Here is a 27,742-nt window from a genome sequence, read left to right on the forward strand (position 1 = left end):
GATATATTATAAGAAACTACTAGAAATGATTGCCTGTGGGGAGAGAAGCATGGATCTGGTAAAGGCTGAGTTATGGAACTACTATTTTTGGTTACATTATTTGCTTTTTTAAGTTCTGTGTATCATTTTAATTTAAAAGCTAGCAAATCTAACAAATGAATTTTCTCTCCTTACTGGATGGAACTGAATTCTTGTCAGTGAGCGTGCCATCCTAGCTCACACAAAAATGATGTGTTAATGATGCCAACCAAAAAAAATTTTAAATAGAAAATACAAATTCGTTTTCTGTGTACACTGATATTTGGTAAAAATATTTTTAAAGTCTTCTACCATTCAAAAACTACTTAAAGCAATTTTCTTCTCTTCAGAATGTATGAATTCATATATAATTCATGTATTTGCTAAAAAAAAATAAAACAAAATGAAAAAACCCTCAATATCCTTATGACCTATTTTTGCCTGAAAGAGTAGAGTAAATTCAGGAAATAAGGCAGCACAGGCTTTTAGTCTTACTTCTCACTAGAAGAACCACAGATGAAAGCCATATTTACTTCAGTATCACTGATGTCCTGAATCATTCAATTATAAAATCAAAAAGTTCAAAAGACATACAAGAACAGCTTCTCCACAAGACGCCTACATCTGATAATGTCACTGACTCATTCTTTTTGAATCATAACTATTTTGTACATTTTTGACACTGTCTAGATTGCTCTTCCTTATCTACCTTTTCTGAATATCCCTCTGCCATTTTTAAAAAGTTTAATTGCATTTATTTATTTACTTAATTTTTTATTTTATTTATTTTTGGCTGCATTGGGTCTTCACCGCTGTGCGGGCTTTCTCTAGTTGCAGCTAGCGGGGGCTACTCTTCCCTGCTGTGCGCAGGCCTCTCACTGCAGTGGCCTCTCCCATTGCAGAGCACGGGCTCTAGGCGCGCGGGCCTCAGTAGTTGTGGCACGCAGGCTCGGTAGTCGTGGCTCGCGGGTTCCAGAGCGCAGGCTCAGCGGCTGTGGCACACAGGCCCAGTCGCTCCGCAGCATGTGGGATCCTCCTGGACTAGGGCTTGAACCCGTGTCCTCTGCATTGGCAGGCGGATTCCCAATCACTGAGCCACCAGGGAAGTCCCTAATTGCATTTAAATGTCATCATTAGAATAAGCGATCCAGAAGTACTATTTAGTTACTTTTTCCTTCTAAATTTAGAAGGTACAAGTTTTATATCTATTGTATATTTGAGGTAAGCAGAAACGAAATTTGAGAAAATTGCTATGTTACTTTCATCTTTGTAGTTTGTACAGTGAATGGCTGAACTGAAGAAATCCTTTCTAAATGTTGTAGACTGGACATAGAGGAGAGTGACCACAGCACAGATATTTGAACATAGAACAGTATATGGGGACCAGGTCCAAAAATGAGGGGTCAGATAGGTCGAGAAGAGCTGTGACAGGGACAAATGGTTTCAGCCCCTCTCTCTGAAATGCAGATAGACTACATTTCTCAGCTGCCGTTGCCTCTAGCTGGGGACATAAGACTAAGTCCCTGAACGATAGCACAGAGCAAAGGCTCCCAAACCCCACCTGTGACCACAATGTACTGTGTCATGTACTTTTTATACCTTTCAAAGAAGCAAATTAACCCTATGCCAATGGAGAAGTTAATAGTCAGACTTTGGACTATATACTACACGAGGGATTCACTGCCTTAATGAATGGCTATTGATAGCATATATTTCCATTCAATTACAAAATGGATCATTTTAATTCTGCAGGAATTTTTTTTTAAGTAGCATATTTCTTGGCATGAAACTAAGACACTGGAGCAAATTGTTTCATTGATGCCCTCCACTCAACAGTGTTTAAATAGGATGCAAAATAGGGTAAGCTTAGAAAGAAGGCTGCCTCTGGGGTCAGAACATCTTGGTTTAAAACCTAACTCTATCACTCATTCCTCTGTGAGCAAGTTTCTTAAACTCTCTCAACTTCAGTTTCAGGATAATACCACCTGGCAGAGGTTTTGTGACAATTAAATGGAACCATCTGTGCCATATATACCCAATACCTGACTCTAGACTGTCTGGGTTTGAATCCTGTTTGTGTGGATTTGGGCAAGTTGTTTACCTTCTCTAATCCTCAGGTTCCTCATGGATAAAATAGTGATAGTAACAGAACTTCTGGCAAGGCTGTTATATTAAATGAAATAGTCCATTGGCCTATACAACATAGCGCTGTGTCTAGTACAGAAGTGTTTAAAAAAAAAGTGCATAAACGCTAGGCAAATACACACATGGATTATCTCACTTAATCCTCTCAACTTTATGAAGCAATAAGTACTATTATAAACAGATGGGCGTCCTGCTTTAGCATTAGGACAAAAGTAGCATTTATATCAAGCTACAAAGGCCGCCATTTATTTTGCTAATCCAATGAGGGATATTTTCATCTTGAAAGAGAACATCTTTTCTCTAACCAAGATGACAGATTAGATTAGTCAAGGTTACCTGTTTTATCAGTGAAATCTACAGAAGACTGAAACACAAAGGAGGCTCAATTTATAATGAGATTAAATAGAAGGACCTGGGGGAAACTCCTTAGTCAAATTAAGATTCAAGAAATAAGGAACCAGGCTTCCCTGGTGGCGCAGTGGTTAAGAATCCACCTGCTAATGCAGGGGACACGGGTTTGAGACCTGGTCTGGGAAGATCCCACATGCCACGGAGCAACTAAGCCCGTGAGCCACAACTACTGAGCCTGCGTGACACAACTACTGAAGCCCATGTGCCTAGAGCCTGTGCTCCCCAACAAGAGAAGCCACCGCAATGAGAAGCCTGACCACCACAAGGAAGAGTAGCCCCTGCTCGCCGCAACTAGAGAAAGCCCACGCGCAGCAACAAAGACCCAACGCAGCCAAAAATAAATTAATTAATTAATTAAATTTTAAAAAAAAAAGAAAGAAGGAACCCAGAGAACCTTAGGAACTAACCTAAAGAATGGGAATGGAGAGGATTTTCACTTTGGGTGTCTATTTCTCTCCCTTCCTCTCACCCACAGTGAACATGTATGCTTGACCTCACAGTCTTCTACTAGAGACCATCGTTTACCAAGTGGCAGGGGACGTGGCTGCAGTCCCATGTCACCCCAGACAAACCGCCCGCAGAAAGTGCAGCTTTGTCTCCACACAGAAACTCCCAGAAAAGAAGTCAGAATAGCTGGGCTGGAGCCACATAGCCATTCCCCGAGATGATGGAGGTGAGATAAGACAGCTGGCAGCCCCTTCAGAACCAAATGGAGTGGACTAAGAACAGTGCCCAAGGGAGGACTGTGCCCCACAAAGAAAATAAAGGACTTATAATAGATGCTGAAAAATTAACTACTGGGAGAGAGCTGTGCACACAACCTCAAGCTAAAGCCTTGGGTAACTGTGACTCTCTATAATGGAACCAGTCTTGAACAGGATTTAGTGATATAAACGATATAGGTAAAAATTATACATTAGGAGAAAATTCACCTTTGAGTTAGCAAGTTACCTTTTTTTGGATGCCTAATACTTTAGCTTCCTAAGGAACTCTTTACCTAGTATCCTTTAAATACTTTACTGCAGGAATCAAGGAGAGAATACAATTTCAGACTTGGGAAAATAACATCTTAATGAGGTTGCTGGAGGGGAAAATGGGTAATAGCTGAGACTTCCCTGAAATATTTCCAACTGCATCAATCTAGTTCTGATTGTAAAGAGTGGCAAATGCTAGGGAATTACTTTTCTGTCAGTAAAATTCTATTAATGAGCATTAGGAGGAATCGCGCTCAACTCTGTTCCTTAGGTATATTTACACCTTCTCATCGTCCCTTCATACTCAACATCTTTCCTATTTTCCTACTCTTCGTTTCTCTAGACTACATTCTGGTAAATTTTTTTGACCTTGTCTTCTAGTTTACCAATTCTTCCTTTCTCTGTTTATAATTTCTGGTTAAACCAGATTTTTTTTTCTTTCATTTATTATTTCTCTTTACTAGACACTCCATTCTGTTCTTCAAATTTGCTTGTCTACTGCTTATATTCTCAAGTGCCTCCTTTTTTTAATGTGACGCCTACTTTTTTGCAGTGTCTATATGCTAGTTCTAATATCCGAAGCCTTGAGGGGCCTGTATCTTCCTTTCCTTGCTCCTGCTCAAAGGGACTCTATCTTCTTTTTGGAACTCTACCTGTAGGACTATTCTGAGGCCGGACTTGAAGTGACTCCAGAGAGGATTTTGTTACCTCCTGACAGCTCTCTTGGGCACCAACAACCTGGAACCACTTAAATTAAATTAGCTGCTTAAGAGTTTTCACACCACACTTATGGGCACATATTGAAATTATAATCCTGTGTAAGGGCCATATTGTGATCAAAATTCTTGGAGATTTCTTCTTTTCTCTCCACCAGCATAAAGTCAAGACAGGCAATATTTCTTCCTGCCACTTCTGTACTTCACACCGTGGATGTGGCACGTGGAGTCCCACCTTTAAGCAAGGGCTCCTAGTACATTCTCTACCTAAAGTAGGTCCTGGACTTTGTCTCCTGTCCCCACTGTTCCATGGAGTCATCAGAGCAAAAGTTCAATGTTTCCAGGACCAGGCAAATACCTTCTGGAAGATTTTTTTTTTTTTTTTTTTTAAGATTTTTTTTTTTTTGATATGGACCATTTTTAAAGTCTTTATTGAATTTGTTACAATACTGCTTCTGTTTTATGTTTTGGTTTTTTGGCCACAAGGCATGTGGGATCTTGGCTCCCCAACCAGGGATCGAACCCGCACCCTCTGCATTCCTTCTGGAAGATTTTGGCATTCGCTTCTATACCAGGGTTCTGAGGTTCACTTATTTCAAGACTCCAGAGTCCTAACTTCCAAGCCAGCTCTGTACAGATTTAAAATAAACAAACAAACAGGGGTGGGATGAATTGGGAGATGGGGATTGACATATATACACTAGTATGTATAAAATAGATAACTAATGAGAACCTTCTGTATAGCACAGAGAACTCTACTCAATGCTCTGTGGTGACCTAAATGGGAAGGAAACACGAAAAAGAGGGGATATATGTATATGTAGAGCTGATTCACTTTGCTGTGTAACAGAAACTAACACAACATTGTAAAGCAACTATACTCCAATACAAATTAATAAAAACAAACACACACACACACACACACACACCTTTTTTTTTTTTTTTTTTGCAGTATGTGGGCCTCTCACTGCCGTGGCCTCTCCTGTTGCGGAGCACAGGCTCCGGACACGCAGGCTCAGCGGCCATGGCTCACGGGCCCAGCCACTCCACGGCACGTGGGATCTTCCCGGACCGGGGCACGAACCCGTGTCCCCTGCATCGGCAGGCGGACTCTCAACCACTGCGCCACCAGGGAAGCCCCCCCACACACACACCTTTTATTGCAGGGTATCTACCACTCCTCCATTACTACCAGACAAAGAAATCTTACTCTACACTTACTCTTGACCCCTCTCTCTTCTTTCCCCTTCTTAAATTTACTTAGACACAAATATTTCATACGATCTAACAAATTTCTAACCCATCTTTGTCAAGCCCCCACCATTTCTTGGACAGGCGGTTCAAACAGCCTCCTAGCTGTTTGAAGCATCTCCTATCAAGCAATCTTTTTCTCACACTAAGCCTTGGAGGTGGTGAGAGATGGATGGAAGTTCCAGACTGCCCCTTGGGCTCTAATCCATCCAAGCAGGTTCTAGTTTGACCTGGCTCTACCTTGCTTCATGTCCATCTTCCCTTCCCAACAGTCTGTCCTGCAAACTTCAAGATACAGCAACAAACATAGAAGCAACAACCTTTCATGGACTATTTAGCTTCTACAACTGCATATATTATATATAAATATAGTATCTTCTAGTGTTTTGCTTCTGATCCAACCCTGACTGATAGAGCAGTATACAGAGATCTGTCTCACTTCTTTAAAGAGCTGTAGCGTAATCCATGAAAAGAATGTAGTTTAATTTACTCAACCAAGCCCAAATCCCCTAGTGATGGACGAATGGGTTATTTCCAGTCCTTGTTCTTAAAAATGGTGCTGTAATGAACAGTAACATTTTCTCAGACTTTTATCAGTGTATCTCTGAAACAGATTCCTAGAAGTAGACTATGAGCCAAACCATATTATTCCTAAGAGTTCTATCCCCTCCTTAAAATGTGTAACTTCTTTTGGAAACCACGCAAGCAACTGTGACAGAGATTGGTAGTTGTCAATATGTGTCTCCCATCACTGTGTAACAGTAAAATTTTTTTTTTTTTTTTTTTTTTTGGTGCGGTACGCGGGCCTCTCACTGTTGTGGCCTCTCCCGTTGCAGAGCACAGGCTCCGGAAGCGCAGGCTCAGCGGCCATGGTTCACGGGCCCAGCCGCTCCACGGCATGTGGGATCCCCCCAGACAGGGGCACGAACTCGTGTCCCCTGCATCGGCAGGCGGACTCTCAACCACTGCGCCACCAGGGAAGCCCTAACAGTAAAATTTTTAGTCTTTAGCCTAGTACCCAACTACTTTTTCAGCCTCCCTTGTGCCGAGGTGTGGCCCTGTGATTAAGTTCTGGCCAATGGGATGTAAGTAGATTTAATATGCGCAACTTCCAAGTCATTCTTTAAAGAGAAGATGACTCCCTTTCCCCTTCCGCCTCCCTTTCCCCTTCCGCCTCCCTTTCCCCTTCCGCCTCCCCTTCCCCTTCCGCCTCCCCTTCCCCTTCCACCTACCTTTCCCCTTCCACCTCCCTTTCCCCTTCCTGGTGGCTGGAATGTATATGTGATGTTGGGAGTGGAGCATCCATCTGGGACCATGTTGAAGATAATGAAGAAACCAGACAGAAGGTCCCTGGTACCTTGATGACTAAGGCACCACTGCACTGCCAACCAGGATGTTTATGTGAGAGAAAGATAAATTTCCATTGTACTTGAGGTCTTATAATGGGTTTTATTGTTAGCCTAGGGTTTTGAAATTGGATAACTCATGACTATATCTATGTATTTAAGATACTATTCCATAAATAAAATGAGGACTTAAATGCATAGATTTTATAAACATTGCCTTAGGCTACTTAAAAGTTAGCTTTTGTGGCCTTCCTTACACTTGACCATGTCGCATTTAGTTAAGATTACTGGATAATTAACCTAAATGAGCTATTATGTAATAAACACAACTCCCATTTTTACAAGGAATTATCAGCACCGTGTTTATAATATAAGAATATACATCTATATTTATTACTCTGTGAATTTTCCCAACATGAACTTAAAAAAAAAAATTTTAATGTAAAGGTTCACATCTTTAGTCCCCTCTGTTTTGACTATTTCCAAATGTATGCTGGAAATTCAAGACGAATGAATGTCAGAAAAAAAGTCAGTCTATTTGAACGGATAAAGAAAATGTGGTACATATACACAATGGAATATTACTCAGCCATAAAAAGGAACGAAATTGGGTCATTTGTAGAGACGTGGATGGACCTAGAGACTGTTACACAGAGTGAAGTAAGTCACAAAGAGAAAAAGCAAATAACGTTCATTAACGCATATATGTGGAATCTAGAAAAATGATACAGATGAACCGGTCTGCAAGGCAGAAATAGAGACACAGATGTAGAGAACAAACGTATGGACACCAAGGGGGGAAGGGGGGCATGGGATGAATTGGGAGACTGGGATGGACATGTATACACTAATATGTCTAAAATAGATAACTAATGAGAGCCTGCTGTATAGCACAGGGAACTCCACTTCACTGTACAATAGAAACGAACACAACATTGTAAAACAACCTTACCCCAATTAAAAAAAATAATAAAGTCAGTCTGTTAAGTTAGTGTTTATGGATACTACAAGTCTTCCTATTATTACCACTTAGAAATTATCACGTTACTCCGATCTTTTAAATGAATCTAAAGCACCTTCTTTTATTTATTGGACTCTGTCAATACAGAAATGTCTTCCACAAAGCACAATAATCCAGATTATTGAATCAAAATACGCCATTCCTTTTTACATCATTCCAAACAACTTTAATTTTGGAGTTTCCTCCACCAGTGCAAAGCAGAACTGAGAGATGAACAGATAGAGCTAGAGAAAAGGGGGCTGCATGTAGGCAGCAACTGAAGAATCAGTGTGAGAACATTCAGGGCCCCTGTTCACATCCCCGTCCCCACAAAAGAGCAGAAACCAAAATATGGTCGGCTGCAAGATACGGATTTGAACCAGAGGCCAAGGCTAAGAAAACTATGGGTTAAAAGCATCCTGGGGCTTCCCTGGTGGCGCAGTGGTTGAGAGTCCGCCTGCCGATGCAGGGGACACAGGTTCGTGGCCCAGTCCGGGAAGATCCCACATGCCGCGGAGCGGCTGGGCCCGTGAGCCATGGCCGCTGAGCCTGAGCGTCCAGAGCCTGTGCTCTGCAACGGGAGAGGCCACAACAGTGAGAGGCCCGCGTACTGCCAAAAAAAAAAAAAAAAAAAAAAAGCATCCTGAATTCTACATAAGAACCAAGAATTATAAAAAAATAAATGGAGATAGTTATTGCTTTAGAACTGACGTTATGCACTGGTTCTCAAAAGTTAGTATGAGTCAGAAGCACCTGGAAGGCTGTGAAGACAGAATGAGCTGGGCCGTCCCCAGGGGTTCTGATTCAGTAGGTCTTGAACTGACTGAGGCCTGACAGCCTGCATTTCTCATAAGCTCCCACAGTGCTTCTGCTGCTGGCCCAGGGATCAAGCTTGATAACCACCTGGAAAACACTCCTATAAAGATTTCAGTGGCTAACTCTTTTCCAAGCCTACTTTCCTCAGCAGAGAAATTCTCTAGCTATGAAATAACTCTTTTTTAGTCTTTACTGGGACAAGAAAAGATTCAGTTAAGAATCCCTGAAATGACACATAAACGATCACAGGGAAACTGCTGAAAAACTTTTGAGCCTCGATCCTCATCAGCATCTTTCATAATCTCTCCTAGGGCCAAACCTACAACAAATTTCTCAAGCTCATTCTCTTAGCTGGAATCCTATAACATTAAACATTTCCCACACCAATCCTGATATCAAAATCCGTAGCAAAGTGAATATTACTTTTCCAAATGTTACTTAGTCTCCATTTATTAAAAACTGGGAAAAAAACAACAACCTGTATTAATTGATTAGCTTGAATTGGTTGGCCTTACAAATATAATACTCATAGGGTATTCATAGTAATTAGAAATCAAATAGCTACTCAGTATATAACATTGGTGTTTTCCTTTTCACCTCAAGATTATAAATTCTTTTGTTATTTTTTATTCCATAATGGGATATAGATAACTATAGAGTTCCCCCAAAATGTAGAGATTCAATTTAAAGTATGCTTAAATTAAGAGCAACTGGAACTCTGATAAATTTCCAGCAGAAATGCAAAATGGCATAACCACTTAGAAAAAGTCTTCAGTAGATTCTTATAACATTCAATCTACTCTGACACATCATTTCTATTCCTGGATGTTTACTGCCAAAAAAAAAAAACAAAAGAAAGAAAGAAACAGTATGTTCACAAAAACACTTGTGTAATAATGTCTCTAGCAGCCTTGTACAAAGTAGGCAAAAACTGAAAACAATGATGATCATTTGTCCATCAACAGGGGAAGGTTGATAAACTGTGATATATTCATACAATGGAAATGCTACTCAGCAATGAAAAAGGAATAAACCACTGATACAAGCAACAACATGAATGAATCTCAAAACCATTAGGCTGAGCAAAAGAAGGCAAACACAAAAGAATATATACAGCACTGTATGACTTACTTATATGAGGGCCCAAAGCATATGCAACTAATCTATGCTGAAAGCAATCAGAAAGTGGCTAAGTTTGGGGTAGGAAGAACGGATTGGCAGAGAAGAGGCAGGAAAGAGCTTCCTGGAGCAATGAAAGTTTTCCAGTCTTGTTTTACATAGTAGTTACATGGATGTAGAGGACTGTCAAATCTATCCAACTGAACACTTACAATCTCTGCATACGTATTTAAATGTATGTAATTCACATCACAATAAAACAAAATGTTTTAAGCCTAACTATTCGAGGAAAAGAATGGTTTGCCAAAGGAATGTTCCCTGAATTTGAAATAAAATACACTTTAGGCAGAATAAACAGTTTGATGTTTAAAAGTCCATTATGGCTAATAAAGAAGCAATGATAGATGAGTGTTTACAGAATTATGATTCTGAGCTAGAAAGAGGGTGATCAAACATTTCAATTTGCCTTAGACACTCATCCCAGTGTAGACCTGATGTTACAAAACTAATAGTGTCCCCTTCACTATCAAAGGAATCCTAATTTAGATGAAGACCTACAAGGACACTTTAGCTAAAAGGACATTTGATATTATTTAGTGCAATGAGCTCATTCACCTTTTCCACTCAGCCCACATCTACTTAGCATCTACTATGTAGCCAAACATAATCCCTACTTTCTTGCTACCACTTCACATTGCTTCCCTGTTTCCAAAATTAAAATTTAAATAGCTAGATGGATTTTCTCTAAAGTTAACTTAAAATATACAGCTGAGGACAAACTAAATATAGAAGACATCAGAATTTTTTGTTTCTACAGGGAAATATAGATCAAGCTTATGAAAGAAAAATTATAATTTTGAACTATGCAAAACAAAATGCATAAAGATGTTCATAAATATAAAATAAAGGAAAAATTTACCTGCTGCCCTGTAAAGTATTTTAGGTTCAAAAAATATACAAGGATTTTTATCCTCTATGCATGACAAAAGAAGTCCCTTGGCCTGGAAAGGGCTTCTGGGTATAACCACCTGCAAAAACAGATTTTTTTTTAAGACAAGTTCAGTCAAAATGAATCCCAGTCAACTCACATATAAGGGTTGATATTTAAATAACCAATTGTTACTAATTAAATATAGAAACCTTGTATTTTTAGACTAATTACCGTTTGTCATAAAATTCACATATTGTCCAAAATGATCCCATTTGTTCCACAAATATTTATCAGATGCCCACCATATTCTGGTAATTAAGATACTGCTATTCTCTCAAGGAGTTAAACATGCATATACATAAAAAATAAAAGGAAACCACAAAGAGCACGCATCAAAACAAAAAAGTAAATTCGTCAATATCTTCCTGTATTTACTTATAAAGAAATCTTTTCTACTAATGTCCAACTGGTACTTTTCAAAGGCATGTAACTCTCTTCTCCAATTTTAAGATGTCAAAATCTCCTCCTTTCCCATGAAAAATCTGGCCTTCATTTCCTAAGTGGAAAAATAATCCACTGAACTTTATGATCCAGGTAATATAATGTGCAGTTACTGCAAAGCTAAAAGAAAAGTGTGGATGCTGCACATTTCCAGTTGGGGAAAGGGCTCAGGACCTTCTTGAGAATGAGACTGATAATGAGGAAGATGATGGTAATAACAGCAGGTAGCATACGTGTTAACTGTTGATTAATCCACTATGTGGATTAATTCATGTTCATAGCAACCCCATGAAGTAGCAATTATTATTTTCCCCAATTTAGAAATAGAGGCTGAGGCTTAAAGAGAGACAAGTAGCCCGCCCAAGGTTACCTCGATTGCTAAAGCAAGGATTCTTGCCTGTTCTGACTGACCAAGCTCTTAATTTCTACACCATTTTGCCTCAAATCACAAACTCTTGTCCAGTTTAATGATTGTTAAATAACTACATGAAGATGTTATTACATAGGAAGAGTTATCATTAAAATAAACCTGAATTTATCACAAAGATTCAAATAAGATTCCTTGAAGCAAACTATATTTGGCTTTCAAAATCATTTTTATCCCATTTTATTTAAGAATTTTTATTTAAAAAATAAAATAACACAAACCTCACTATTTTCTGAAAAGAGACTGTTAAATACATTGCTCATCATAGCACACAATGTCTTCATCTTATGTTCCTATTTTAGTTTTTATTCAACTGCTTTCTTCATGTGTTTATTTTCAGCCTTTTGTACTATATGTATATTCTCATTTGGGATAAAATAAAAGAGAAAGCATGGGGGGAGAGAGGTAGGGGTGAGAGAAAAGAACTGCTCTTAAAAATACTGGGTAACATCATAAACATTAAATGTGAATCAATCTTTAGCTCAAGCACAAAAATAACTGTTGCCTCAAATGTGGTTTTTGTCCCAACCTACCATTTCTAGCTTACATTGAAAAATTATGCAACCCCTACTTAACTACAAAACTTTACAACTTTGATCTGGTAGAAAAAACAATAAAACATAGACATATTCACAAATGACTCATGTTATCAAAAACCAGACATAAAGCTCTGGGTATACATATCTATGAGTTTTTATATTGATTCCCTGGAAAGCTCTTCAGAAAATAGAAAAGAAGATAATGTAAAAAATTAAGACATAAAATAAGCAAAATATATATATATTTTTTAATCAAAAGACCCAAGCTGTTGTGGAAGACCTAAGATTATTGTGAAAAGCTGTAAAAGGCAGATGCTTCAAAATTAATTGCTTGAGCAAGTATTATGTTACCCTGGACTGGAAAACATACCTAGGTAACCAAGTCTTCTGTCGGTCTATTTAAAAGTAAGAAATAGACTAAAAGCAAAATTTTATTCCTGTGACTTTGAGGTAAATATGCACTAAGCAGTAGATTTATTAAAATTACTCCAGAATCAACTGTTAAGTGAGAAAGCCCCATTAGAAAGAAACCGAGGGCTTCCCTGGTGGCGCAATGGTTGAGAGTCCGCCTGCCGACGCAGGGGACACGGGTTCGTGCCCCAGTCCGGGAAGATCCCACGTGCCGCGGAGCGGCTGGGCCCGTGAGCCGTGGCCGCTGAGCCTGCGCGTCCGGAGCCTGTGCTCCGCAACGGAAGAGGCCACGGCAGTGAGAGGCCCGCATGCCGCAGAAAAAAAAAAAAAAAAAAAAAAAAAAAAAGAAACCGAGTTTTCTGCTCACATGGAATTTGCAAGTAAGGCCTTTTTACTGAACAAATCTGTGAAACGTGCCAAAGATTGATAGGAATGTATAACTTACTTTGTCAGTTTCATTTTTCATGTCTTGGTAATATATGTTATTTTGATAAATAAAGATGATTTCTATCGCAAAAAAAAAAAACAAAAAGAAAGAAAGAAGGAGAGCTTTGAAAGAGATGGAAGATAAACTATGTTCTCAGTTTTATTATTTGAAGTCTATGAAATTCACATCGGGGTCAAGCCAGTGCTGCTTCAGGGAAAATATTCTATAAACCTGGATGTTGGCTGCTTAATCTAAATAAAATAAAAGCTCTCTTTCTGAAAAACAATTAAGTGCACATAAATTCCAAAAATCCTGATTGCTTATCTCTAGATAACCATATTAGTTAATATTAATCGAACGAACCAAAACAGAAACATCAAATGGAGAGCAAATAAAGTACATAAGTGAGAATACCTTGATTCCTGGGCAGTGGGCAAAAAAAGCTTCAGGACTCTGGGAATGGTAGAGAGCCCCATGGCCGACACAGCCCCAAGGGGACCGGATGGTGAGGCTTCCACAATTAAAAAGATCCCCAGAGCGATAGCGATACTTGGCGGCTTCATTAACAATCTGAGGGGGAAAGAGAGAAGGGACATGTCACAATGAGTCCCTTTTCCCATCCATTTTCATAAGCCATTTTATTTGATCTTTAAATATATATCCATAACAAAATAGCTCAAAGGTAACAAAAAGTTCCTAAGATAGGGGTTGGGAGAGTGGAGATAATTCTTTAATACTTCATGGACTTCCCTTAGAAAGTCTCGATTATGGTAAAATGAAATCTTCTTACCTGATCAAAAGCAGGGAAAATATAATCTGCAAACTGAATTTCTGCAATGGCGGTAGCACCAGTGACTGCAATTCCAATTCCAAATCCAACAATTCCTTGTTCACACAATGGGGTATTAAAAACTCTATCTTTACCTACAAAAGAAATGAAAGTCATCTTAATGTGACAAAAGAGAGTAATGTAATGCACAATACAACTGAAAATTCACTGAGTTAATAATGGTGAGATAGAAGAAAAAAGCATAGAATATGTGGATGAAACAGAAAAGAAATAGTACAATGGTTGGTTTCAATGCAAACATAGTAATTATATTAACTCTAAGTAATCTAAATATCCTAATTAAAAGAAAGATTGTAACACTGGGATACAAGAAACCAAAACCTAACTACTGAAAAAAAAAACACTCAAACGATAAAGATAAATGTAAAGAAAAGGAAGGAAAAAACACACAATGGAAAACCTAACCAAAAGAAGTTGATGTCACTACGTTAATAGCAGACAAAGTAGACTTTAAGGGAAAAGGCATTACCAGAGGTAAAGAGGGAAAATCCATACTGTTAAAGGTTTCAATTCATAAGCAGGACATAATTCCAAATTTATAGTCATCTAATAACACAAGCTCCAAATAAACAGAAAAAATTAACAGAATTAAAAGGATAAATAGATAAAATTCCCAATATAGTAGGAGATTTTCATGTACCAGTCTCACTGACAGAAAAAGCACACCAAAATAAAAAGTTAAGGGCTTCCCTGGTGGCGCAGTGGTTGAGAGTCCACCTGCCAATGCAGGGGACACAGGTTCATGCCCCAGTCCAGGAAGATCCCACATGCCGCGGAGCGGCTGGGCCCGTGAGCCATGGCCGCTGAGCCTGCGTGTCCGGAGCCTGTGTGTCCGGAGCCTGTGCTCCACAACGGGAGAGGCCACAACAGTGAGAGGCCCGCGTACCGCCAAAAAATATAATAATAATAATAATAATAATAATAATAATCTGTTTCTTAAAAAAAAATGAAAAGAAGAAAAGCAAGTATAAAATTTTTAAAAATCTGTTTCTATTTTCTCCCAAACAGGTCATGATTGAGGGTAAGAGTACAAATAAAATGCACAATACTGATAACTTCCTTTACTTTAGAATGCAATTACCTAACATAAAGTTCATACACATAGTATCCCAATGGGTGGATTAATACATACAGGGATTACGCTGTGAGTTAAGACAGATCTGGGTTTAAGTGCTATCACCACAAGTTACTAAACTCCCTATGGCTCAGTTTCATATCTGTAACAGAGCAATCATGATACTGAAAAGACAAAAATAATTCATACATGTATTCAAATGTTTACAAAGTACCTAATATTCTCTAGATGCTATTCTAGATGCAGAGGATACAGCAGCACAGAAAACCAAAAAAAAATCCTATCCTCATGGGACTTAGATTCTGGTCAGGGAAAACAGACAATAAAAACAAAATAAAAGAGTAAAATACATAGCGTATTAGATGATGACAAGAGCTGCAGAGAACAGTAACGCAGGGAGTAAGTGATCAGGGGAGAGGAAGTGGAACTCCTGTGGTTTTAAACAGGGAGATAGGGGAGGCACTACTGAGAGGTGACATTTAAAGGAAGAGTTGAAGGAAGTGAGAAAATGTACCGTGAGTACATCCCAGGGTATCAGTGTTCTGGACAGAGGGACCAGCAAGTGCAAAAGTCCTGGGGTATAAATATGTTCAGCACTTCAGAGGAAAGGTACGAAGACCAGAGTACCTGGTATGGAGTAAGAGAAACAGTGGTAAGAGATGAAGCTGAAGAGTTAAAAGGATGGCCTGGGGCAGTGGCACAGGTCAGACGGGGCCTTGGCGGGGGGAGGGTCACTGTAAACAGTCTGACTTTGTGAGAACGAGTGAGTCAGTAAGTAGGTGAGTGAGACAGGAAGCCATGGAGCAAAGTCACGCCATCCTCCAAGTTGCATTTCAGCAGGATCCCTCTGGCTGGTATTTGGTGAACAGCCTGTAAATAGGCAAACGTGGACACAGCAAGACTGATGACAGGATGCTGCAATCATCCCAGTAAGAGATGATGATATGGAACAGCAGAAAGGGTGTGAGCCTCCAGATATAGTCTAAAGATAGTCAGAAGGATTTACTGAGGAAAGGGACATGGAGTATGAGTCAGAGAAACGCTAAGGATGATTCAGCGGCTTGTGGCTTGAGTAGCCTGAGGAGAGAGTTACCACTGCCCAAGGAAGGGAAAACTAGGAAGCAGTATGTTGGGATGAGAAACCAGGAGCCCAGTTGTGGAGATGTTACATTTGAGGCACCTTCAGACATTAAAGTAAAGCCACTCATTAGACTGTTGGATATATGAGTTGAAAGTCTTCAGCATGAAGATTGCACTAAAAAAACATGTGATTGGATGAGATTCCCAAGTACATTTAAATGGGTACCTAGAGAAAGGAGAGACCCAGTGTTAAAAAGACATGAAAAATAATCAGCAAAGTTGAGAACGAAAAAAAGCCAGAGTTTGGAGGAAAAATAGTAGAACGTGCTGGCCTAGAAGTCAAATGAAGCAAGTGATTCTAAGACCAACCTGTTCCAGCTGAAAGTGAGATGAGGGCTGAGGATTTTCTAACCGGTGACCCAGACATAACAGTGTCTGCCAAGCGGGAGGGAGGGAGAAAACAAATGCGTAATTCAAGAGGGATGGGAGAAGAGAAATTGGAGACAAGAAATAATGACAATTACTTGGAGGAATTTAGCTGTAAAGGAAAGAAGAGAAAAGGAACAACAACTGTCTGGAGAGGAATATGGAATCAATAGAGGGATTATTTTAAGATGGAAGAAATAACAGGATATTTGCAGGCTGATAGAAATGATCAATAGAGAGGGGGACATTGATGATTGAGAAGATTCGTGAAATGGAGAGAAGGAAGAACGATTGGAACCATGTGACAGAGGCAGGGGTCTGGTATGGAGAGGTGACAAGAACCCTGACGTTCATTCAGAGTGCAGGAGGAAAGCATTTGTGGGCACTGATGCTGGTATACAGAAAGATGCAGTGGAAAGAGCCTGCCAAAGTTCTATGTTCACTGCACCTGTCTTCTTCGTAAAATGTGAAACTAGATTATTAGCTAAGAGTAAGGACAGCGGAGGCAGCGTTGAGAAAAGAGTGTATGAAATAGTCATCCGGGAAAATGGAAGAGTGAATGGAACAGGAACATGCAGCATGAGTGGGCTGTGGAGATCACTAGTCTTGAACGGAAAGTGAGGTCAGTTGGCAAGATGACATGTTTTGTTCCAGCAATATTCAGCCCAGGATTTAGGATTTAGACAGAGATGGATTTAACTAGCATTGGATTTTGCCAAGCAAATCATGGCATGGAATTTAAACTGGGTATAAAGAGAAGAAAAGTCGCTGGGGGATTAAGAGTCAGTGACAGGGTGGTGGGATTCGTGGATTTTAAGAATCAATAAGGTCAAAGGACTGTTGGAGTCAAAGCACTAGAGGCAGTGAGCTGGGCAGGTTCAAGGTAGACATCAGAGCTGGGGAGGCTTCCAACTGAGATGATGGTGGGACTGCAGTTACTAAAAGTTCTTCAATGACCAACAGCATTGACTGGGTCAGAAAAGAATAAATAATACCTGAATTACTTCTTTCTGAATTTAAGACAACTGAGTACGATTAACATTTCAGATAAACTTATGGTTATTGATAATACAGATAATAAGTATAGGAGACATTCATTTGCAGCAACATGGATGGACCTAGAGGTTATCATACTAAGTGAGGTAAGTCAGAAAGAGAAAGACAAACACCATATAATATCACTTATATGTGCAATCTAGACTAAGACACAAATGAACTTAACTACAACACAGAAACAGACTCACAGATATAGAGAACAGACTTGTGGTTGCCAAGTGGGGGGAGGGGGGAGTTGGATTCAGAACTTGGGATTAGCAGATACAAACTATTATATAGAGAATGGATAAACAACAAGGTCCGACTGTATAGCACAGGGAACTATATTCAATATCCTGTAATAAACCATAATGGAAAAGAATGTGAAAAAGAATATATATATACATGTAACTGAATCACTTTGATGTGCACTAGAAGCCAACACAACTTTGTAAATCAACTACACTTCAATTTAAAAAATAAAAAAATTTTTTAAATAAAAATAAAAGATATTCATACAAGATGCCACTTTCTTATATTTTGGTACCTTTCCTTAAGTTTTGGGCTAATATCTTTGTGTAACTCCATGATCCCGAGTCAATAAAAGTATGTGTAGAATGCACAAGTGTAGATGGTTGATCATTTAAATAACTGACTCCAACTTCTCATTTGCTGAAGATTAAGTATAAAGTCATACCACCACTTTCTAGCAGCTTTTCTTTTGTAAAGGGAACGTGATAAGAAGTTTGACACCATGGGCAGTGTACTATCTGTTAAAGACATCATCCACTAAATGATGCCAAACATCACCAGCAGTTGACTTCTCTGGCCAAAGAATCACAGGTGGTGGGCTTCCCTGGTGGCGCAGTGGTTGAGAGTCCGCCTGCCGATGCAGGGGACATGGGTTCGTGCCCTGGTCCGGGAAGATCCCACATGCCGTGGAGTGGCTGGGCCCGTGAGCCATGGCCGCTGAGCCTGCATGTCCGGAGCCTGTGCTCCGCAACGGGAGAGGCCACAACAGTTGAGAGGTCCACGTACCAAAAAAAAAAAAAAAAAATCACAGATGGGCAAACTGAATCCACCAGTGAACCCCGTTCCCTATGACAACATCTAGGCCACAACTGTGGACCAGAAACAGTAAAAAGAGTGCAAAGAAACAACATTTAGGAAAAAGCGGCAGCGTGGTTTAAGGTGACAACAAATTACCTCCTGGTAGGTTAAGAAAATTGAAGATCTCAGTATCTTCAATGCCTAGACATTTTTTGGAACGCATAGCTACTTTTAAATTAGAGTTTTTCTTGTGAATAAAGTGGTCCTGTAAGTTATTAAATCCACCTAGGGTAAAATTAAATTTTTCCCATTAAAAATTTCTGAAAAGGCAGCTCTAAAACTGCCCATCTCTATCTAAGGAACTAGGATTTCCTTAGGACACAAATCTGAATAGGTCAGAACATCCTTCCAGAAAAAAGATCAACTCCATCAGAGAAAGAGCTCAAGTCCCAGATTCCTTGAGCAGAAAGATAAACAAGGACGTAAACATTTGTGACTAAGATACAAAACACGGGAAATAAATGTCATTACAGACACAATTTTAACAGGGCAGGTAATATATCCCAGTAATTTTAGTCACACACTTTCTGGAATATGTTGTGATATAAAGTTTGCTGGTGAAGAATTTACTAAAGATGAAAAGCATTTGTTTGAGGGTCAAATAAAGCAAAAATACAAAGTTAATTCAGATCACTTCTATTCTTAAAATAAGAGGTAGAAAAGAACAGAACATTGCATTCATTAGATAAACAGGCCAGATAGACATTTAGAAGATAAATATGCAAATAAATGTTTCTAAACATACTAGGTAAGACAAGCATACAAGTTATCTTCCAAACTGAAATATGTCTGGGAGTATTGGGATACCAAAAATAATTAACAGATGTTAGTTGATCAACAGGCCTAAACTGAGCAGTCCCAGGAAAACAGGATTGTCCTCAGTAAACCAAGACTTATTATTGGAGGTAAGGAATATTAATACTTAGGTGGAAAGTATAAAAGTGTATAAAGTAATAGGGGAAATATAAACCACCTTGGCCATAACTAATCTGCCATGTGTTAGCATACTAAATTTGGCGACTCATGATCCATAACTAGAAAAACGAAAAAGTGAGTTGAATAGGCACTCCTACCATCAAGGTAGCGGTCATGGTCTACTGCCTGGGGTGGGCACTGATGCATGCAGCCCAGCTCCCCAGTCCATGAAGACCTTGCAGCCCCGGTTGCTGAGAGTGCTCTCAGCCTCAACTACACTGACCTCCAAGCTCGAGGTCACGCTTGGTGGCCAACATCCAATGATTAGTCAGCATGAGAGTATAAAGGCCTGGTCATTTCAGCCCACCTACGGACAACTCAAAAGGGTCATCACGACTCCACACATCCCACAGGTTGGCCAAGGCCATCCTTGGACCTGCATCACTCTGGACAGTGTGATTAATTAATCCTGTAAATTAACAGTAAAATGGGAATATAGATGATTAATAATCAGCCCCTATCTTCTGATTAACCCTGCTTTCCCTGGAAAGCAGCACTATATTTATGGTTCCAGAAGATGCCAGTTCCAAGGCCTCCAGATTTAGTAAGTTTACCTCTACTTACAATGATCTTACAGTAACATTCTCCAAACTGTAGCCTCCAGGCAAAAATAGCTAGAAAGTGCTATTTGTGAGTTTTGTTCTATAGAGTCTACATTTATTATTCTGAATACTCCTAGGAAAGAGATCTGGGTTATTAAAATAGATAAGACAGAAAAATTAAAGAGGATGAAAATCAACCAGGAGCAAACGTGTTTAGTAAATGTTTATTGAATGAATGGATCGATGACATGCAGAAGGTCCCACTGTAACCAATGAGTCTACAACTCTAGGTGCAGAACCAACAATGTCCAGATCCAGCAAAGCCCAAATCAGTTCCGAGGATTCAATGACCGGATTAGAATTTGTGAGCTCCTCTACTGAGAATACAGATTACATCTCACTCATCTTTGAACACTCAATAGTACCTAGCACAATGTCTTGAATTTAGTAGTCATTCAATAGTTTTACTTGAATGAACAGGCTTAAAAGGCCCATCAAGCTTGGGCTGAAAAGGCACTTAGTCTATGACAATCAGGATGTAGTAACGTCCCACCAAGTCCTCAAAACATATAGATATGACAGCAAGGCAGATAGTAGTTTACGTGAAAATGTAGTAATACATACATGACATTTTTCATTTAAATAATGGGAAAATGTGACAGTGAAGAGAGACCATAGACTCACCCAGACATAAAGAGGAGAGCTATCTTCAATCATCTCTAGTGCCTTAAACAGTCCTTGACATACAACATTTTTAAAATATCTGTTCAACAGATGAATGAATGAAAAAACCAAATGACCAAAATAACATTAAAATAAGAAATGATAGCCAAAATCAGGGGAAATTATAAAATCATCTAATAGGAACTGAAATAGGAAACATCTGGTTGGGGTTAGCCACTATAATTATGATACAATAATGTTCAATGTCATAGACCAGGACTTCTCAAACCAAGTATTAGATGGACAACTTTTTTCCCCCCTGGTATGCGGGCCTCTCACTGTTGTGGCCTCTCCCGTTGCGGAGCACAGGTTCCGGACGCGCAGGCTCAGCGGCCATGGCTCACGGGCCCAGCCGCTCCGCGGCATGTGGGATCCTCCCAGACCGGGGCACGAACCCGTGTCCCCTGCATCAGCAGGTGGACTCTCAACCACTGTGCCACCAGGGAAGCCCCTAGATGGACAACTTTTAAAGGAAAAATATACTCTGCATTCCTAATGTCAACTTAAATCAATTTTAATATATTTTAATTTATACAAAATTAAACTTGGCATTTATTACCCTGATAAAAAGATAAAGGCAAAGCAAACTTTTAAATATGAAAAAAAATACTGCGTAACCAATTAAATTCAAGTTAACAGCAAAAATGGAGTATAACAAATAATGGTTTTCTGCTGTAGCAATGTAGCTTCAGATAGGATTCTATCTATAATCTTTCCGATTTTTTTACTTAATCATTCTAATGAAAAAAAATGCCTTTTCACTTAAATTCACTGTACAAAATAGCATACGTAACCTCATGGCTTTCTTTGACAATTGAGGATAATCAGACCTCATACTAAAAAAATATCCACAGCATTCCTTGAATGTTAATTTTAAGGAAGTTACTTCCAGATAAAGTTGGTATCACAACCATGTTGAAATCCTCATTAAATGCGTATCTATTCAATTATTGCTGGAATCAGGTATAGAAAATTCTTCAGTGTATACTTATGGACATACTGACTATTAATGAGTGGTTGAAAGTTAAATGGAATCTATTAAATTCATCTGTCTGTAACTTGAACATGTTATTGCTATAATGCTGGTTCCTCTGGGAATGGCATGCAGGGGTGCTATTAGAACAGTTTGTTATTTGAAGTTCAGTGAATGCTTCATATACTTCAGACACTGTGAAGTAGCTGGCCTTCACACAGCACAAACACCAATTTATCACACGGCAATATTTGATTACATGGCAAGTGATCCAGATGATATGCTTATATTATTTTTTAAAGATTATCACTGATATTAAAACCCTCAAATTTTAAACCTCATTGAAAATGTGAAAACTCCCAGAATAGTTAGCTCACACAAGTTAGAGAAAAAATATCCTAGGAAGGGTCTTCCCTGGTGGTCCAGTGGTAAAGAATCTACCTTACAGTGCAGGGGATGCGGATTTGATCCCTGGTTAGGGAACTAAGATCCCACATGCCGTGGGGCAGCTGGGACCATGTGCCACGACTACTGAGTTTGCATGCCTCAACTAGAGCCCGCCTGCCGCAAACTACACGCTCTGGAACCCACGCACCACAACTGCAGAGGCCATGTGCCCTGGAGCCTGTACACCACAACTAGAGAGAGAAAACCCACATGCTGCAACTAGAGAGAAGCCCGCACACCACGACGAAGAGGCAGCGTGCCTCAGCGAAGATCCCCCGTGTGCCGCAACTAAGACCCAATGCAGCCAAAAATAAAAATAAAATAGATAAATAAATAATTTTAAAATCTTTAAAAAAAAATCTTAGGAAAATATCAAATAAAATAATTCCACTGTTCAATTTTAGAAGAAAAATTCTACTTAGGAATACATTGAAAACAAAAAGGTTTTTAAAATAAATTACCCAAAGAGAGTACGGCAATTGTTTAAAAGCACTATCATTAGAAAAAAAACTTATCATGGGGTAAGTTAATCTTTAATTTAGAAATCTTCATTTAAATGGAAGGGCATATAGAAACACTCCTATTATCTACTGGAGGGAAAAAGTTCAAAGTTATACCTATAAGGGATTCCACAGGGGGAAAATATGTTCTTTAAATCAAAAGGGAAAACTAGATAGAGAATCTATGAAATAACTTAAGGATCATGTAAAAATTGTGGTTGGGTATGAAAGGACAGCAAGCAGAAAAACAAATTACAGAAGCACAAAATCCTAGTACTATTGAAGATCTTCCCACCAGCCCCACATCTTCAAATAAGGAAACTGAGCTTTGATTTGAGTGTGGCCTTGTTTCCTTTATCAAGACTTGCTCCATTCTATTGGAGAAGTTTCTTTTCTAAATTGGCTACTGCAAACTACTCAACTCAACAATGCTAAAATCTATCAAATTAGACCTTAATTATCTGGCACCACAGTCACGGATGCAAAATAATTCTGAACATTTAATCTGAATGTAAAAATTCTTTATGAACAGTGTCCTGAAATTCCCTCAAATGTTTCTCCAAAAACTAAAGCAAATAAGATGGTTGGTTTAAGCCTTCACAGTACGTAATCTACTTACCAACAACAAAGTAACATTAAAAGCATCTTTAAAACAGTGATTTTAAAAATGGTCAAGAAAACATTTGAGAATTTCCTTACAAAAACTTTTAAAAGAGGTGCTTCAGGGACTTCCCTGGCAGTCCAGTGGTTAAGACTTAGCCTTCCAATGCAGGAGGCGAGGGTTCGATCCCTGGTCGAGGAGGTAAGATCCCACATGCCTCTCCACCAAAAAACCAAAACATAAAACAGAAGCAATATTGTAACTAATTCAATAAAGACTTTAAAAATGGTTCACATCAAAAAAAATCTTTTAAAAAAAAAAGAAGTGTTTCAAACTTTGATTCAATAATTAATTGCACTGCAATATAGTACTATTACTCTGCATAAATGTATACATGTTTCTATCCAGAAAAGGCAGTATAAAATCTCCAAACTTGTGCATAAAACTAAGATGTTACTAATAGTAAAGTGTCAAGTAGTCTTTACATCATCCATCTTATAGGAAAAGGGGTGGAGAGAAAGGGAAGCTATTAGATATAAGGGAAATTTCAGGTAAAGTCCTCACATCAGTTCAGATTCAACCAAGTATCTCCAAATCACTATGTCAACTTCACAGTTCACATGATCATAATTATGATAGTTATTCAAAAAAATTAAGTTCAATATTTCCTGCTTGCTACACTCTTAGAAGTTGGGCATAAATTTTCAAGAGATTTTTTTTTTACTTTTAATGCATTATAAAGAAATCTTAAAGGGTAAAATAAAATTATTTGGGGACTTAGAAGTTGGATCTTCTTTTGTTTGCCAAGAAATGCAATTACTCTTAGCAATTATCAGATTGGAGGTTACTAAAAATATGGAACATTGGAATGAAATGTTAAGATAAACCATAATGGAAAAGAAAATTTTAAAAAAGAATATATATATATATGTGTGTAACAATCACTTTGCTGTACAGCAGTAATTAACACAACATTGTAAATCAACTATACTTCAATTAAAAAAAATTTTTTAAAGATGAACGACGTGCTCAATTTGTTGCAAGTTAGATAAGATCTTTAACAAATGAGTTGTATCCTAAGACGTAGGATAAACTGAGGATATATTAAGAGAGTGAGATATCTCAAGTATACCTTTCTTTTTTTTTTAACATCTTTGTTGGAGTATAATTGCTTTACAATGGTGTGTTTCTGCTGTATAACAAAGTGAATCAGCTATACATATACATATATCCCCATATACCCTCCCTCTTGCGTCTCCTTCCCACCCTCCCTTTCTCACCCCTCTAAGCTTATTAGATGGATGTAGCAAGAAATAATATCAAGCCCTGCATCCTTCTGACACCATCAGAGCTTTAACTCTGACCCAGTGAAAAATATTGTTTGATATAATGTTTTTTGCCCAGTGGAATAAATATTTACCCAATATGTACCTGACCATATACAAGGCACTGTAATTGGATGCTACAAATGACAGAGATAATATACCATTTAAACAATGTTACACTTTTAAATATTCCAACAACTTACAATGTAATAAGGAGATAAGTCAAATATAAATAACTATGATACAAGAAAGTGATGTAAAAATAAAATGCTATTAGACGAGGGGGAAGGAGAGATTCTTTCAGGCTTGGAGGAATTACACAAAGTTTCACGAAGGAGAACACACTGGAACTGGACCCTGAAAAAATGGGCAGAATTTCAATAGGCACAGATAGAAGAAGGAACAGTGTGAGCAAAGGCACAGAGGCAAGAAATAAAGTGCAAATTCAGAGTTGGGAAGTGAATCAAGGCAGCTGAAGTACAAATGGATTAGAAAGAGTAGTGGGAGATAAAGATGGGAAGTCTGGGGTATATATACTAGTTAGCATGATGGTTAAAACTGTGGACTCCAAGTCAGAACTCATGGGTTTAGATGTGGTTCCATCACTTTCCATCTGTGTGATCTTGGATTGGGCTTCAGTTTCTTCATTCATAAAATTAGGATAAAAATAACTAACCTGGACTTCCCTGGTGGTGCAGTGGTTAAGAATCTGCCTGTCAATGCAGTGGACCAGGGTTCGATCCCTGGTCCGGGAAGATCCCACATGCCACAAAGCAACTAAGCCGATGCGCCACAACTACTGAGCCTGTGCTCTAGAGCCTGCGAGCCACAACTACTGAGCCTGCAAGCCACAACTACTAAGCCCGCGTGCCACAACTACTGAAGCCCACGCATCCTAGAGACCGCACGCCGCAACTACTGAGCCCATGCACCGCAACTCCTGAAGCCCATGTGCTCTAGGGCCCACATGCCGCAACTACTGAGCCCGTGTGCTGCAACTATTGAAGCCCACAGGCCTAGAGCCCATGCTCTGCAACAGGAGAAGCCACCAAAATGAGAAGCCCACGCACCGCAATGAAGAGTAGCGCCCGCTCACCGCAAATAGAGAAAGCCCGCAGACAACAACGAAGACCCAACGCAGCCAAAAGAGTAAATAAAATTATTAAAAAAAAAAAACATAACTAACCTGCCTACCAACCAGGATCAAATAAGGCATATATAAGTGCTTTGCAAATCATAAGGTATTATAAGAATGTAAAGTGTTATCAGGATAGTGGTAATGAAAATAAAATGAAGAAAGGGTTTGAGCGACACTACAGAATCAAAGGGATTTAAGTGCTGTTAGTTGAGAAGCCCTGAGGGTTGGCACTGAGTGGTACTGGGGACCATAAGCAGTCTTCAAGGCCCCCGACCATCTGGAGGAGCCCACGCAGCGCAGCAAGCAGATGTCAAGGGCAGGTTGAGTCACTCCACAATGAGTACTCTCTCCACCTGGGGTGAAGGCTGGTGGGAGGAGAGGGAAGCAAGGTCAGTCATGGTGGCAGGGTCGTGACAAGCAATTCTCAACAATGAACCAAAATCTTGTTGCATTAGTAGGACCACGGACAGGCACAGCAGGAGGCCAGCACACACCTTCATCCAAAGATCGAGGTTTACCACTGGGTGGAGGAGGGCTACACAGGCCCAGCCACTGCTAACCTTCTGCAAGAGACAGCCCCGGAGTACAGATGGTCACTAGACCTGTCATGGTGATCGTCGCATAACGCATGCAAATGTCAAATCGCTATGCAGTACAACTGAAACTAACATAATATCGTATTATATCAACAATATTTCAATTAAAAAATAACAGCAACAACACAAAAGATATCCCAGGAGTGAGAATGAAGGGCTGACAATCAAGGGCCACTCCTGCATTGAGGAACAAATGCTCTACGGCTGCAGCTGTGTATGTGCAGAGGCCTGGAGATGGTGCAGGGTAGGGACTGAGCCCGAGGGGCCCACAGCCTTCCAACGCGCTGCTTGGGAACGAGGGCCAGTTGATTCCAACAGATGGGGCAATGCTATTAAAGCAGACCTCCACTTGGAAGCCGTGGCTCCACACCACCCCACGGACGGCATGTGAGCAAACCGATGTCTGGTCCTGAACTATGGGCTGTTCACCAGGCATCTGAGTAAGACCCTTACACACAATGATCCACAAAGGTAACTGTGTGACCCTGGCAGAACGGGACCAGCTCAGCACCGCAGAGCCCCGGGCATCTGCAGGAATCGCCCAGCACTGACTCTGATGGGGGCTACAGGCCCACAGGAGACCAAGTATAACTAGTAATATATCAACCACTGGTATTTTAACACTTGTGCATAAGCTGAAATTTTGTTTCTGGGCATGATCAATGCGAGTTAAGGAGACAGAATTCCCACTTACAAAATCACCTTGTCTTATACAAAACTGAATTTAAACAAATGTAATCTGAATGCTTGGGTTTTAGGGGATATGTACTATACAACTATCTAAGTTTAAGTAAGACTGTCCTTTCAGTGACACTTGGAAAGAAAAACACAAAAACTCATTTCAGTCAAACTGATATTTTACTATGTCTCAAAAGAACCACAGTTTCATCATGTAAGAAAGAAGATGACCTATTTGGTTCTACCTTTTATTATAATCAAATCGACACATTTACTGATGAAACTATACAAATTTATTAAGTGAAGCTACTTAAAAGTTATTGAGAGTCTAGAGTGTTATTTAGAGAAATACACACTAAAAACGTTTTTTCAAATAAACATACACATAGCCGATGCTGGAATAAACAGATTCTAATAAATGAATATAATAAGTATTTCGGAATAAACCTGTGATGACTTCACTGCGCTTGAATACAACCAAAGCTGTTTTTCCAGATCATCAAAAGAAATATTTTCATCATCCTTGTGATACCAGCTGGAATTTCAGGGCAAGCCATCTAAAAAAAAATTTTTTTAATCTTCTTTCATTTATATGGAAATGAGATGTTTCCTAAAACATATCCATACCCAGCACCT

The 27,742-nt window shown here is 39.3% G+C and overlaps 1 protein-coding gene across 1 annotated transcript in view; it reads right to left on the reverse strand.

The window, feature by feature from the left end:
* The window catches only part of BCKDHB (branched chain keto acid dehydrogenase E1 subunit beta), a gene marked incomplete at its 5' end in the record, with an annotated part of 229,743 nt that overhangs the window by 169,590 nt on the left and 32,411 nt on the right, over positions 1-27,742 (reverse strand). Inside the window, 3 exons of the mRNA XM_079716325.1 lie at positions 10,716-10,824; positions 13,447-13,602; positions 13,823-13,956. Of these exons, the coding sequence (XP_079572451.1) occupies positions 10,716-10,824; positions 13,447-13,602; positions 13,823-13,956 (399 nt within the window). The remainder of the gene's footprint in view (positions 1-10,715; positions 10,825-13,446; positions 13,603-13,822; positions 13,957-27,742) is intronic.

The sequence above is a fragment of the Hyperoodon ampullatus genome (genome assembly GCF_949752795.1).
Source record: "Hyperoodon ampullatus genome assembly, chromosome: 12".
Classification (NCBI taxonomy): Eukaryota; Metazoa; Chordata; class Mammalia; order Artiodactyla; family Ziphiidae; genus Hyperoodon; species Hyperoodon ampullatus.